The sequence below is a fragment of the Phyllobates terribilis genome, unplaced genomic scaffold (assembly GCF_046119375.1).
Source record: "Phyllobates terribilis strain yellow unplaced genomic scaffold, ASM4611937v1 Scaffold_7__3_contigs__length_470593459, whole genome shotgun sequence".
Lineage (NCBI taxonomy): Eukaryota > Metazoa > Chordata > Amphibia > Anura > Dendrobatidae > Phyllobates > Phyllobates terribilis.
In genome coordinates this window covers 227,384,427-227,397,918 of record NW_027362767.1, presented here as the reverse complement: position 1 = coordinate 227,397,918, position 13,492 = coordinate 227,384,427, and the positions used below count along the sequence as shown (strand labels likewise).

Genomic DNA, 13,492 nt, shown 5'->3' with positions numbered 1-13,492 from the left:
ACTAAAGCTGGATTTACACTGCACGATTAGTGAGAAACAGTGGCAGGCAGTGAAATAATTTTTATGCAGGTCTAAAAATTATAGTTCTCGGCAGCACATCATCTTATACAAACAGGACATGTGCCGCCACGTACAATCTATTACTGATCATACTGTGCTTGTTGAAAATGTGATCTGCCTGCCTAAACAGACTGTTGCATGACTACCGATGGGCAAACAAGTAGCTGATTAGTGGTCGGATACCCTTCCTAAACCATGACTTTGGTATAAGGCGCTTGGTTTCAGCTTGCTACCAGCTGAAGATGAAACTGAATGGCAATAAACTAAAGTCTTTGTTTCCTGCAGGATTTCTACAAGTCTGTCTAATTCAGGATCATGCAGAAAATGCTGCAGACTAATGCTCCCCATAAAAAAATAGACAGCTGTCCGATGAACTATCAGCTGAAGGATTATTCAACCGACAGCTATCACTCCCTAATCTCCTATGGCCACCCAAGTCCTCTTGGGTTGTCAGAAAGACCAGATGCTAGACTTCTCTTGCGACTGCTTGTCATAGTATCGGCCTTCTGAAATCAAACATGCCCGACATCATATGTTGGGAGAGAGTCAGGATGCCTACATACACTTTAGACTGTCAACTAATCCCACCAATATTGACCAACGTTAGTCCAATGTGTATGGGGGCCCTAACAAAAAAATGAGGGCTACTACAGTTTATTTCCTGTTTAATACATGTTCCTTTGTTTAATACAACATACCTATTCTTTGGAACATCAGACCCAAAAATGAAGTTTTGAATTCGAATTCCTTTGCAGAGCTTGTCTTCAAGGTAGACAACCTGTGCTCCAAAAGAAAGAAAAGCGTCTCCGGGCTCACCAGTTATACAGAACATATTCATGTGCACTTATGAGTCTGTATGACTAAAGTTACAGAGGTAGCTGCAGTTTCTAGAGAGCCAATTTGCCTGGTCAGTCAGTATTATTGAGTGGCATTGGATAGTATTAGAATAGGGTTGTCTACATAGATCAGTGATTCTGAGGCCAGTTTCTCATCCGTATCGTGGTCCGAGTTAAGGCCACAATTAATGGACTGACTGTGAATCCCTTGATCCAAACTCAAGATGCTATTAGGCTCTTGAGTTCCCGTTGGGAGACCCATATCCGGTTTATGGATCACAGAAGTGTGAATGTAGCCTCAAACTGGCATTTATGACCATGGTCATACATGGCACAAGCCTTTCTCTAGGTGCAGTAATTTTTGGTTGGGCACCATTTTTGACTTGTATTGTACTTAATGTATTGTTATACTGGCCACACGAGAGAGATAAAAGATAAATTGAGATATATTTGTCTACTTGACACAAACTTTGACTTGGCTGTGTCACCTAGACATTGCCCAGAGCACATCCTGCCACAAGTGAATGTTGTTCATGTAGCCCATTTATCGGCCCGGGTTAGGTTTATAAAAAATGTACCTGAAGAACGGGATGGATCGTCCCTAAAACATGTAGTCCAACAAAGTCCCTAAGCCTACTGTGATCTTGTGCCAATTTATCCACGGCAGCGCCCGGACAATACCACATTTCCTTCTCTTCTCGAGTTGGGTTTATGTCATTGCCCAATCATTTATGTGGTTTCTCTTTCACTTGCTTGCAGTTGCAATACATATCTTTCTTTTCTAAAGCCCCCGGATGATGGGTTACATCTAGCGGTGATACTTTGGATTTGAATAGTTTGACATTTATTAAAAAGTATTCCATGCAAAGCGAGTAATAGACAGTTTAGACTTTATTCACCAGCAGACTCTTTGAAGACATCCATATAACTTTCAGCACATCTCTAATGCAGAAATATAGTGGAAGAGGAAAAATAAAATGAATGAGTGTTGGTGGATATATGGGAATTTTCTTAAAACATATGAATTCTGTACATGATTTTACCATTTTTTTTATTCATACAGTAGTCCTAATTCGCTTATGTCGGTTCCTCCAACTATATTTTCTTGACATGGGATTATATAAGGTTAAAAGGAGTCTGTCGGTACATAATGACTATTCAATACAAGTACATATGTAAATTGCCTTTTCAGAGAGAAAGAGGACTTGAACTCTATAGCGTCACCTATTGGAAGCAACAATCCTACAAGTCACAATCGACCCTTTAATGAGCCTTGCAATATGACTTAGGATAAAAGCCAAGTCAGAATCTCAATTTGCAGACACTGTGTTTCGGGGTATTGCCCCTCGTCAGTGCAAAGTATGAGATCTGATTTGGCTAGGTGAGAGGCTCTGAACTGAGGTCTAAGGGGTAATATTTCTCCTTGTGGAGAGTGACATACCGGCTCTGGAATGTCAAGGTAAGAAGGCTTATTTGCCGTGCAATGCTCCTCTGGGAAATTTAATATGCAAATTGCCTCTTCAGAGAGAAAGAGGACTTGAACTCTATAGCGCCACCTATTGGAAGCAGCAATCCTACAAGTCACAATCTACCTTAGACCTCAGTCCAGAGCCTCTCATGCAGCCAAATCAGTTCTCATACTTTGCACTAATGAAGGCCAATAGCCCGAAACGCCATGTCTGCAAATTGAGATTCTGACTTGGCTTTTATCCTAAGTCATATTGCAAGGCTCATTAAAGGGTCGATTGTGACTTGTAGGATTGCTGCTTCTAATAGATGGCGCTACAGAGTACAAGTCCACTTTCTCTCTGAAGAGGCAATTTGCATATTAAATTTGCCATAGGAGCATTGCACGGTGAATAAGCCTCCTTACCTTGGCATGCCAGAGCCGGTGTGTCACTCTCCACAAGGAGAAACAATACAAGTACAGGCACTTGGTGCACCTTTGGTGTGGCCAAACTGTCCAGTGCACCTTCCCATCTACTTGTTTTCCATCTATCACTGCCCTTCTCTGGCTCGATGAAGCCAGAACTGTCAATCAAAGGGGAGGGTGGGTGAAGGGGTGAAGATGGAGGGGAAACAAGACTCCCTTTAAGAAGACATGATTGCTTTTTTCCCAAACATCACCACTCTTGTTCATGGGTTGTGAGTCGCATCAAGTAAATTAGACAGGTGAGGGAGGGTTTTTTAGGAAAAAAAGCAGCCATATTTTTCTTTTCTTAAGATTTGACCTGTTCAAAAATTGATTCTATTTTTTTATTGTGAAAAGGTAACCTGTTTCTAAGCATAACTTATTACCCAAATAAACAGATTAGCCAAGAATAGTTTAAATTGGTGCAGGGACTTCACATAGAACATACACATGTGGTCAAAATTGTTGGTACCCCTCGTTTAATGAAAGAAAAACCCACAATGGTCACAGAAATAAGTTGAATCTGACAAAAGTAATAATAAATTAAAAATCTATGAAAATGAACAAATGAAAGTCAGACATTGCTTTTCTGCTTTCACAGAATTAAAAAAAAAAATTAAACTCATGAAATAGGCCTGGAGAGAAATGATGGTACCCCTGAAAATAATGTGATAGAAGGGACATGTTAAATCAAGTTGTGTCCACTAATTAGTATCACAGGTGCCTACAATCTTGTAATCAGTCAGTGGGCCTGTATATAGGGCTACAGATACTCACTGTGCTGTTTGGTGACATGGTGTGTACCACACTCAACATGGATCAGAGGAAGGAAAGGAAAGAGTTGTCTCAGGAGATTAGAAAGAAAATTATAGACAAGCATGTTAAAGGTAAAGGTTATAAGACCATCTCCAAGCAGCTTGATGTTCCTGTGACTACAGTTCCACATATTATTCAGAAATTTAAGATCCATGGGATTGTAGCCAACCTCCCTGGACGTGGCCGCAGGAGGAAAATTGATGACAAATCAAAGAGACGGATAATACGAATGGTAATAAAAGAGCCCAGGATAACTTCTAAAGAGATTAAAGGTGAACTTCAAGCTCAAGGAACATCAGTGTCAGATCGCACCATCCGTCATTGTTTGATCCAAAGTGGACTTCATGGGAGACGACCAAGGAGAACACCATTGTTGAAAAAAAAATCCTAAAAAAGCAAGACTGGAATTTGCCAAACTGCATGTTGACAAGCCACAAAGCTTCTGGGAGAATGTCCTATTGACAGATGAGACAAAAATGGAAGTTTTTGGCAAGGCACATCAGCTCTATGTTCACAGATGGAAAAATGAAGCATATCAAGAAAAGAACACTGTCCCTACTGTGAAACATGGAGGAGGCTTTGTTATGTTCTGGGACTGCTTTGCTGCATCTGGCACAGGGTGGCTTGAATCTGTGCAGGGTACAATGAAATATCAAGACTATATCAAGGGATTCTAGAGAGAAATGTGCTGCCCAGTGTCAGAAAGCTGGGTCATGGGTCTTGCAACAGGATAATGACCCAAAACACACAGTTAAAAACACCCAAGAATGGCTAAGAGGAAACATTGTACTATTCTGAAGTGGCCTTCTATGAGCCCTGACCTAAATCCTATTGAGTATCTTTGGAAAGAGCTAAAACATGCCGTCTGGAAAAGGCAACCTTCACACACGAGACAACTGGAGCAGTTTGCTCATGAGGAGTGGGCCAAAGTACCTGACGAGAGGTGCAGAAGTCTCATTGACAGTTACAGGAATCGTTTGATTGCAGTGATTGCCTCAAAAGGTTGTTCAACAAAATATTAAGTTAAGAGTACCATAATTTCTGTCCAGGCCTATTTCATGAGTTTAAAGTTTTTAACAATTCTGTGGAAGCAGGGTTGAAAAGCAATATCTGACTTTCATTTATTAATTTTCATAGATTTTTTTAATTTATTATTAATTTTGTCAGATTCAAGTTATTTCTGTGACCATTGTTGGTTTTTCTTTCATTAAACGAGGGGTGCCAACAATATTGACCACGTCTGTACTTTAGGAAATGTTCCATGGTCCCATTGACATCTTTACGTCTTTGTGCACCGGATTGAAGCCAGGTGTATGGAGCTATAATACATATAATATAATAAGCGCTGACTCTTTAATTTGTCTTTTAGATTGAAATGCCAACAATTTCAGCCCAAGCAGGATCCACACTGAACAACTTGGTCATCAGAGCTCAAGATCTGGTCATTCTTCTACATTCCCTGCAGGTGGACAGACAAGAGTTTGTGTGCCTGAAATTTCTCATACTCTTCAGCCTCGGTGAGTAATACAGAATAATTGTAGACCTCGGAAGTAGAAAGTAATCCAGACAAGATCGATAGTTTATTCAGATTTGATATATCCAAAAATAAAAAACTAATTTTTGATTTTGTGCCATTCCCGTTGCCTTTTCTCACGTAGTTCCCTTATGTCTTGAGCCCTGAACACTTTCACCTTGTCTAATTTCTGTCCATCACAAATCTGTGATAATGATTAATGTCAATATGTGGAAGAACAGGATATCAAAAGAAAAGAAAATACGTAGAATAACAAGATGTTAAAAGAAAAGACAATGAGTGTTCCTGAAACCAGGGATGTAGCTATAGGGGATTTAGAGGTAGTAATTACACCCAGGACCTTGGCGCTCAAAAGGCAATATTGTCATACAAGAACAGACCAATATTATAAATGGTACACAAAGGGTCCAGGAACTTCTAGTTATACCTTAGCCTAGTCTGAATTACCAACAATATGACTTCTAAGGCAACAGTGAGTTTAGATAAATGGTTTGACATGGCAGACATTATATAATATGCCAATAAAGTCTTATCAGGTTAAGTGTCCCATGTGGCCCAAATCCATCAACTGTTGGCAACAAGAAACCCGTTCCCCTCTAGTCTGTCATCATTAGCTCTTAATAGTTGAAAAGATGTGCTATTATGGAGGCATTCCAGCCTAGAAGAATTTGGTTTTGCTTATGGTTCCATGGGATGATCAAATTGCTCCCAAAAGTCAACCTACACGGCTTTCTATGAAATATATTATATATATATATATATATATATATACTGTATATGTGTGTGTGTGTATATATATATATATCTCTGCCTCTCAGATCTCGCACATGCGCGCCTGCGCTGCTTCACTGTGGTCCTCAGGAGCGAGATCTGAGAGGCAGAGAAGGAGGTAATACAATGGCGGGCCAGACGAGTGAAAGAGGCGTGTTTTTCTGGGCACAGCACCGCTCTTTCTCTTTTTCCCACACCCCGGGCATCCTGGACGCCTGCAGCTTGCTTCACTTACACCTTCCCGGTGAGGCGCCCCCTCACCTCGTCACTGCAGTCCTCGGGAGCGAGATCAGAGAGGCAGGAGGTACCGGTAATAAGATACAAGGGCGGGCTAGAGGGATGTGCTACCACTCTGATAGTCTTGGAGACAGGGAGGGCTGGGCAGACAAGGAGGGCTGACTAATCCAAGCAGAATTTGTATACAACAACCAGCCAATCGCCGGTAAGTTTCATCACTTTAAAATTACCATATTGAAATCAAATCTGATTTTTTTTTTTTTTTAATTTTTACTGTATGTGCGTTAGAAGAGGGGTAGTCTTATACGGCGAGTATATCCCAAACTCTATATTTTAACTGGAAAAGTTGGGGGTCGTCTTATACTCCGGAAAATACGGAATTAATATAGATTAATTAGTTAAAAAATAAAAAAAAAACGCATGAATGTGGTGTTTCCATACTATGTACCGCCTGAAGGTTCAATTCAACCACATGAAAAAGCAGTTCATATAATTTTGTAACCCAGAAAAAATATATATCTATACACATCCCCTATTGGATTGGAACTGATACTAAGTTGTTTGATCAAACCATGAATGTAGTGTTCCAATGCTGTGTTCGAATGATCCACATAAAACTGTGGGGTCAATATGGTTCTAAACATGGTGTTACACTGTTGTGGTTCAAGAATGTACCGGGAATTTACTCTCTTTATTCTACCTATATGGAATTAAATGACCACACATTTTTATGTGGATCATTTGAACCTCCAAGTGGCACACAGCATTGGAACACTACCTTTTATGCTTTGATCGAACAACTTAGTATCAGTTCCAATCCCATAGGGGATATATATACAATATTTTTTTTTTCTGAGTTACAAAATTATATGAACTGCTTTTTCATGTGGTTGAATTGAACCTTCAGGCGGTACATAGTATGGAAACCCCACATTCACGCTTCAATTGAACAACTCAGGATCAGTTCACACCCTATACAGGATATATATCTTGTAAAAAAAACAAAACAAAAAAACACCAGACCAATATATAATTATTTTTGCCATACAAATCATATGAATTGTTATATATTTTTTTCTTTTTTAAACGAATTAATCTATATTAATATATAATATGTATTAATGTATCTAATGTTCTTCGTATGCATATCTTTTAACATCTTAATTTTACCATGTTCAAACAGACTTGTTTTTGAACTTTGACATATCATGTGCCCTGGTCTGGCATTTTTTTTTATATATTTTTTAAAAAGACCACCTATATAACTCTCTGAGGTACATACAACATCAATTAGGTTATGTCCTGAGGAAGAAGTTGGAAATAACTTCGAAACGCGTTGACATAAACTTTTTTAATAAACTTCATTCAAGAATACATCGTATTGTTATGATACTGTAGAATATGGAATTAATCAAAATGTATTAATGTTGTTCACCATAAGGTGTCCAGAAGTAATTTTTTGCTTAAATTATTCTGGCTTTCTTAGCAAAGGCTGAAAAAGAAAATGAATTAAAATGATTAAAATGCTCTATCTCTCTGGATTTATCACCATAGCACTGTGGGAGGACGGGGAGCTGATTACACAGTGCAGTCTAAACTGAGTCTACAGACAGTGTGTGATGGCTCACTCACTAAAAGTTAATTATCAAGACCCGGGGCATTCACTTGTAATTTTATCAAGAATTTGAAAACAACACAAAGCAAATAATAATAATTAAAAACTACTTGAATGAACAGTTTATGTCCCACGCTATAGTGAATGGTTCGTGAACTTGTTCACTTGATATCTTAGTTACATGGGTTCACTTTCTGAACTAGAATTGAATGGAATTAGAAGAAAGAAATTGACGAAATAAATTCTGTATAAAAGCCCAACATAGCGGAGGCAAATGTGTCTTTTTTGAACCATCCTTAACAGTTATAAAATTTGTCTGCAAGAGGCACGGAGATGCAAAATGTGCCAAATTTACTAACTGAGTGCGCCATTTTATTTTTTGGGCAAAAGCTGGTGTACAGTTTGTAAGACATGACTCAAGAAGGAGAAAAATTATTAAAGGCCCACATATTAGGTGAAAGTCTGCAGGACCAGATGACCATCTGATGTGTATTGGGGCCTCTCGATGCTCCTTCTACAGATGATGTTGTGGGAGAGTTTCAAAGGCCAATATTTTTGTTTTCATGGGAGATGAGGAGAGAAGTCTAATAGAAGCTTTTTCCTCTCTCCCAATTGAAAATACACTAATGCTCGACCAAGATGACCAAGCCAAATGATCATGTGCATGGGGGCGTTTGCAGAGATACTGTAGCTGTCTGTTGAACGAATGTATGGCCAACAGCTTCCTCATGTGTACGGCCAGCTTTAAACTGACCAAACACAAAAGATGTCATCCCAAATGGCTGATTTCGACCTGTTTTCATTCTTGAAGATTGGAAATTTTATCGATGATCACTCTCGATGACCTACGACAGGTTATTGCCAAATATGTGATTATATTAGGTTGTTTTTTTTTTTCCATCTGTTGTTGGCTGAAACCATAAGTTTATGGAATGATTGGTTAAATGAAGTTGCTTTACCGAGCAAACTCTGTTTTACATTTACCACCTTTTGTAATCTGCCAAGTCTGACACATTAATGGTCATAACATTTGCATCAAAGGTTTTAGGTACGATTCATGTGTTACATTTCAGACCATAATTGTCTTAGGTGTTTAGCTACGTTTATACGTCTTGAAGGTGGAGCCAATTTTATCATTCTAATAACGTTTACCTGTAACTTTTAGATACTATTAAGAAATCTGGTCCACTGTATTTAGGGAATAATATAATTTAGTACTCCCCAAGAAATTGAAGAGAAGCTTCTTGGACAATATATAAATTATGTTTACACATTTTATATATTTGTTACACTCACGCCGCTAGGTTCAGATAGGGTGAGATGGGTTTCATGAATTCGTTGGAATCCTTGGTGGAACCATTACTCAGGGCGACCATAGGCTGCAGCTTCTCTCAGGCACACAATATATTCAGTTGCTGACCAGACACATCTGACAAGAGCATTTTTCAACAGTTTAACAGTGGAATTTATTCTGAAGCATGACCAGTGCAATTCAGGGATATCACAGCAACAATCTTCATTACAGTACAGTCTCATAAAGCAGGCACAGTAAAGTTAGTCTCTTCAATAGCATAATTCAGCACAGATTAGATCTCTTGGCAGCACACTTCTATGCATAACCAGCAGGCTTTTCCTTCACAAGGACACAATAGTACACAGCATTCTTTATCCTGCATGGAGATGGAGGGGGGGGGGGTTGATGAGGGAGATGATCCCTGTGACACAATTCCTTCCAGTCCTTATCTTTCTGCCCGATAATACTCCACACTGTTAGCTCAGGGAGTCTATCTGACCTGTGTTTGGCTTCCCTCCTGACCTGCATTCTGTTCCCCTGTCTTCTGTAAGATACAGTTCACACACCACCTTTCTCTATGGCTCCAGCTAGAACAGTAGACAACTTACCCACAATCCCCCTGGGGCTCTGCTAAAACACTCCCTGTCTCCTGTGACTGTTAACCCCTCTAGTTGCTGGATGCTTTTAAAGCAACAGCACTACTTCTACATGTCACACTCTTCCCTTCTTTTTGAATGTCGACCTCGACATTCGTCTTAATTGGTCAATCTGACCAATTCTGAGACAGTGGTAAAAGTTGAATAACTTTATATATAAATTGGCATTGTCAAATTGGCATAACATTTACAAACATCAATAACAACCTATTCTTACGACATTTTGCTTGTAGAACTCCTGTAAGAAATACACAATTAAAACAATCAGCACCTCTTCCGCTGGAGCTTTTCATACATCTTCAACCAGCTCTCTCTTTCACTAGGCCAAAACACGTCTTTCCACCAGGTAACCTTGTCCATACTGTCTCTCGGTGGTGAATACCAATCTTATGAGCTTACCTGGTCCGTAGGCAAAGATACCTGTTTCCAATCGACAGTCCTTGGCACTTGGCTCGGTTCACCAAGTGTCTCATACGTCAGCATCACAGGCCTCCTCACTTCTCAAGTCGATATCCTCCTGGTAGGTTGTTCCTCAGATACCACGGGTTCCTCGGTTGCAGGAGTTTCTTCTCATCAGCTGTTAAAGTGCGCAACATAGACAATAATGTCTGGTTAAAACGTTACACTTGTCCATTACCCTCTGGGTGATACAGCGTTGTGTGGGATCTCTGAATCCTACAGTACTTTCCTAGCTTGGCAAAGAGCTGGTTCTCAAATTCTCTTCCTTTGTCATGGTGTAACCTCGTAGAGAACCCAAACCTCAAAGCAAAATCATTGAAGATCTTCTCTGCCGCTGTTCAATCCGCTTTATTGGTGGTGGCATATGCTTGAGCAAATTGAGTAAAATGGTCCATCACCACCAAGATGTATTCGTAACCACCCTTGCACGTCTCAAGATGTAGAAAGTCTATTGAGACATCTCAAATGGATACGTAGCTTGGATGTTGCCCATAGGTGCCTGGGTTGATGTGTTGGGATGTTTATCTTTCAGACACCCACACTCCCTGATCACGTAGCTCTCAATATCTCTCTGTATGTACGGCCAGAAGAAACATTCACGGATCAAGTTTGTTGTCCTTTCCACTCCCAGGTGTCCCATGTTTCATGGAGTTCTTTGAAGACCTACCTACAGAATACTCTGGGTAGTACCAACTGCCGGTTTTGACCTCCTTTACGATACAGGATACCGTCTTCACTGAGGTAGATCTTCGTCCATTCTTTAACTAAAGCAGATACTGCTGGTGACTCATTATCTCGCTCCCGTTTACTTGGAAACCGATTTTGGTCCACATAAAGTAGTATTCTACCTATTATCTGATCTTCCCATTGTGCGCTATGGATTTTTCCTTTTGGTAGTTGTTGAATAGACAGGGGGTGATCTTGTTCTCTCACTTTTATGGTGGTTTCCACCGTCAATGGACACCACAATGGTGTGTTTTCCTGTTGATAAGCTTGTACTGCTTGGGTAGTTCTCTCAATTGCTTCCAGACTGACTTCCTCCGAGCATTCTTGCATGAACTCCTCAGGCTCTAGTGGCATTCTCGACAAGCCATCAGCATCCACATTTTATTTTCCTGGCCTGTACTTGATGATGAAATTGAAGTCAACTAGTTCAGCGACCCATCTCTGACCCATTGCATTCAGTTTGGCTGTAGTGAGGACATAGGTCAAAGGGTTGTTGTCAGTGTATATATCAAACTCTTTGATGTAGTAGAGCGAGATAATTCTAAATTGTTCAGACAGCCCATTTCAACGCCAGGAACTCCAATTTTCTGGAATGTAGATGGTAATTCTTCTCGGCGTCTGTCAACCGTTTAGAGATTTTGGTTGATTCCTGCAGGGCTGTTGTTAGGGCTTTGAGTTGTTCTTTCAATTCCTGTAGTTCAGTCTTTGGACGGAGATTCCCGCTTTTGGTAGTTGGTGCTGCCCTTCCATCCTCCAACTTCAACTTGGTTAGAAACTGTGTTAGCTCCTGGAGGACCGTCCCCATGACGTCTTCAGCGTCTTTCTCCCCCAGCTCATCCATTTTTGCATTAATGGCAGCTAACCGTTGCCTGCGGTTGTGTGCTTTAGAAATCTGTTCTTCTGACATCTTTTATATGTACTCAATTCTTCACAGGTTAATTGAAGAAACAGCTCACTAATTCTGTCCATTTGTATTTCCACATCCATTGCTGCTAGTGAGTTTTCTTAAGAGCTGGTCCCCTTTAACTAGTGTAGCAGAGTTGAGTTGAGGTGCTGTGCTGCTGTGTTTTTCCAAACACTTTTCCTCTTCTCCCTCTACACTTCCCGTACGGGCCACCAATGTTACACGCACGCCGCTCGGTTCAGATAGGGTGAGATGGGTTTCATGAATTTGTTGGAATCCTGAGAGAACCATTACTCAGGGCGACCATATGCTGCAGCTTCTCTCAGGCACACAATAGATTCAGTTGCTGACCAGACACATCTGACGAGTATTTTTCAACAGTTTAACAGTGGAATTTAATCTGAAGCACGGGCAGTGCAATTCAGGGATATTACAGCAACAATCTTCATTACAGTACGGTCTCATAAAGCAGGCACAGTAACGTCAGTCTCTTCAGTAGCATGATTCAGCACAGATTAGATCTCTTAGCAGCACACTTCTATGCATAAACAGCAGGCTTTTCCTTCACAAGTTCTCACTAGCACACAGCATTCTTTATCCTGCATGGAGATTGGGGGGGGAGGGTTTGATGAGGGAGATGATCCCCGTGACACGATTCCTTCCAGTCCTTATCTTTCTGCCCGATAATACTCCACACTGTTAGCCCAGGGAGTCTATCTGACCTGTGTTTAGCTTCCCTCCTGACCTGAATTCTGTTCCCTTGTCATCTGTGAGATACACACACCACAATCCCCCTGGGGCTCTGCTAAAACACTCCCTGTCTCCTGTGACTGTTAACCCCTCTAGTTGCTGGATGCTTTTAAAGCAACATCACTACTTCTGCATGTCACATATTACACCATTCAGAATTTTGCCAAAATGATTTTTGGAAAACTTTATGGTGGGAATGATCAGTGATATACCCCCCCCCACTATCTATTTTACAACATCCCAATTAAAACAGGGCAACATACGTCCATATAGTTAGTGATACACTACCATGCCATCTACAATGGTTTTAGCCTGATTTTCTCCAATAACCCCCCACGACAGCACCAAAGGAGGATGTCACCCCACCCTAATAGGGACAGGAAACACAAAGAGGTCAAATAGCCCCTCCCTCATCCTCCCTCCAGTGTTTTTCCTGTCCCTATTGGGATGAAGAGGTCATCCAGGGTGCTCTGTGCCGGCGGCAGAGACCCAGCATACCTTTTAAGCCGGGCAGCTGGGACCGAGCGGTGTTCTCCTCCTCCTCCCCTTATGCTGCTCCCATCTCCTCTGGACTCGGGACCCCCATCCCCACCGAGTCCGTGCCTGCGGGTAAGGTCCGGTGGGTGTCGGGCTGGAGGCCTCCTCGAGCTCTCAAGCCCAGCTCCTCCCCCCTCTCAGGGGGCCTCCGGCATTCTCCATAGCGGAAGAGACGAGCGCCGGATCCCGGAAGTGACGCGGACCGCTGGATAAACGTCACTTCCGGTCTGCGTTCCATCCTGGAACGCAGTTACCTAAAAACGACCGGAAAGTGACGGGGGATGCCGAAACGGGGTCCCTTAGGTTACTTCCGGTCCGTTTAAGACAATCTGGCCTCTGAAAGGGATAATAATAATAAAAAAAAAACCGCAGGTGAATGCAGGTG

The 13,492-nt window shown here is 41.2% G+C and overlaps 1 protein-coding gene across 1 annotated transcript in view; it reads left to right on the top strand.

Annotated features, from left to right (window-relative positions):
- The window catches only part of LOC141153083 (steroidogenic factor 1-like), a 295,499-nt gene that overhangs the window by 202,514 nt on the left and 79,493 nt on the right, over window positions 1-13,492 (top strand). Inside the window, exon 6 of the mRNA XM_073637755.1 lies at window positions 4,994-5,141. Coding sequence (XP_073493856.1) covers window positions 4,994-5,141 — 148 coding nt within the window. The remainder of the gene's footprint in view (window positions 1-4,993; window positions 5,142-13,492) is intronic.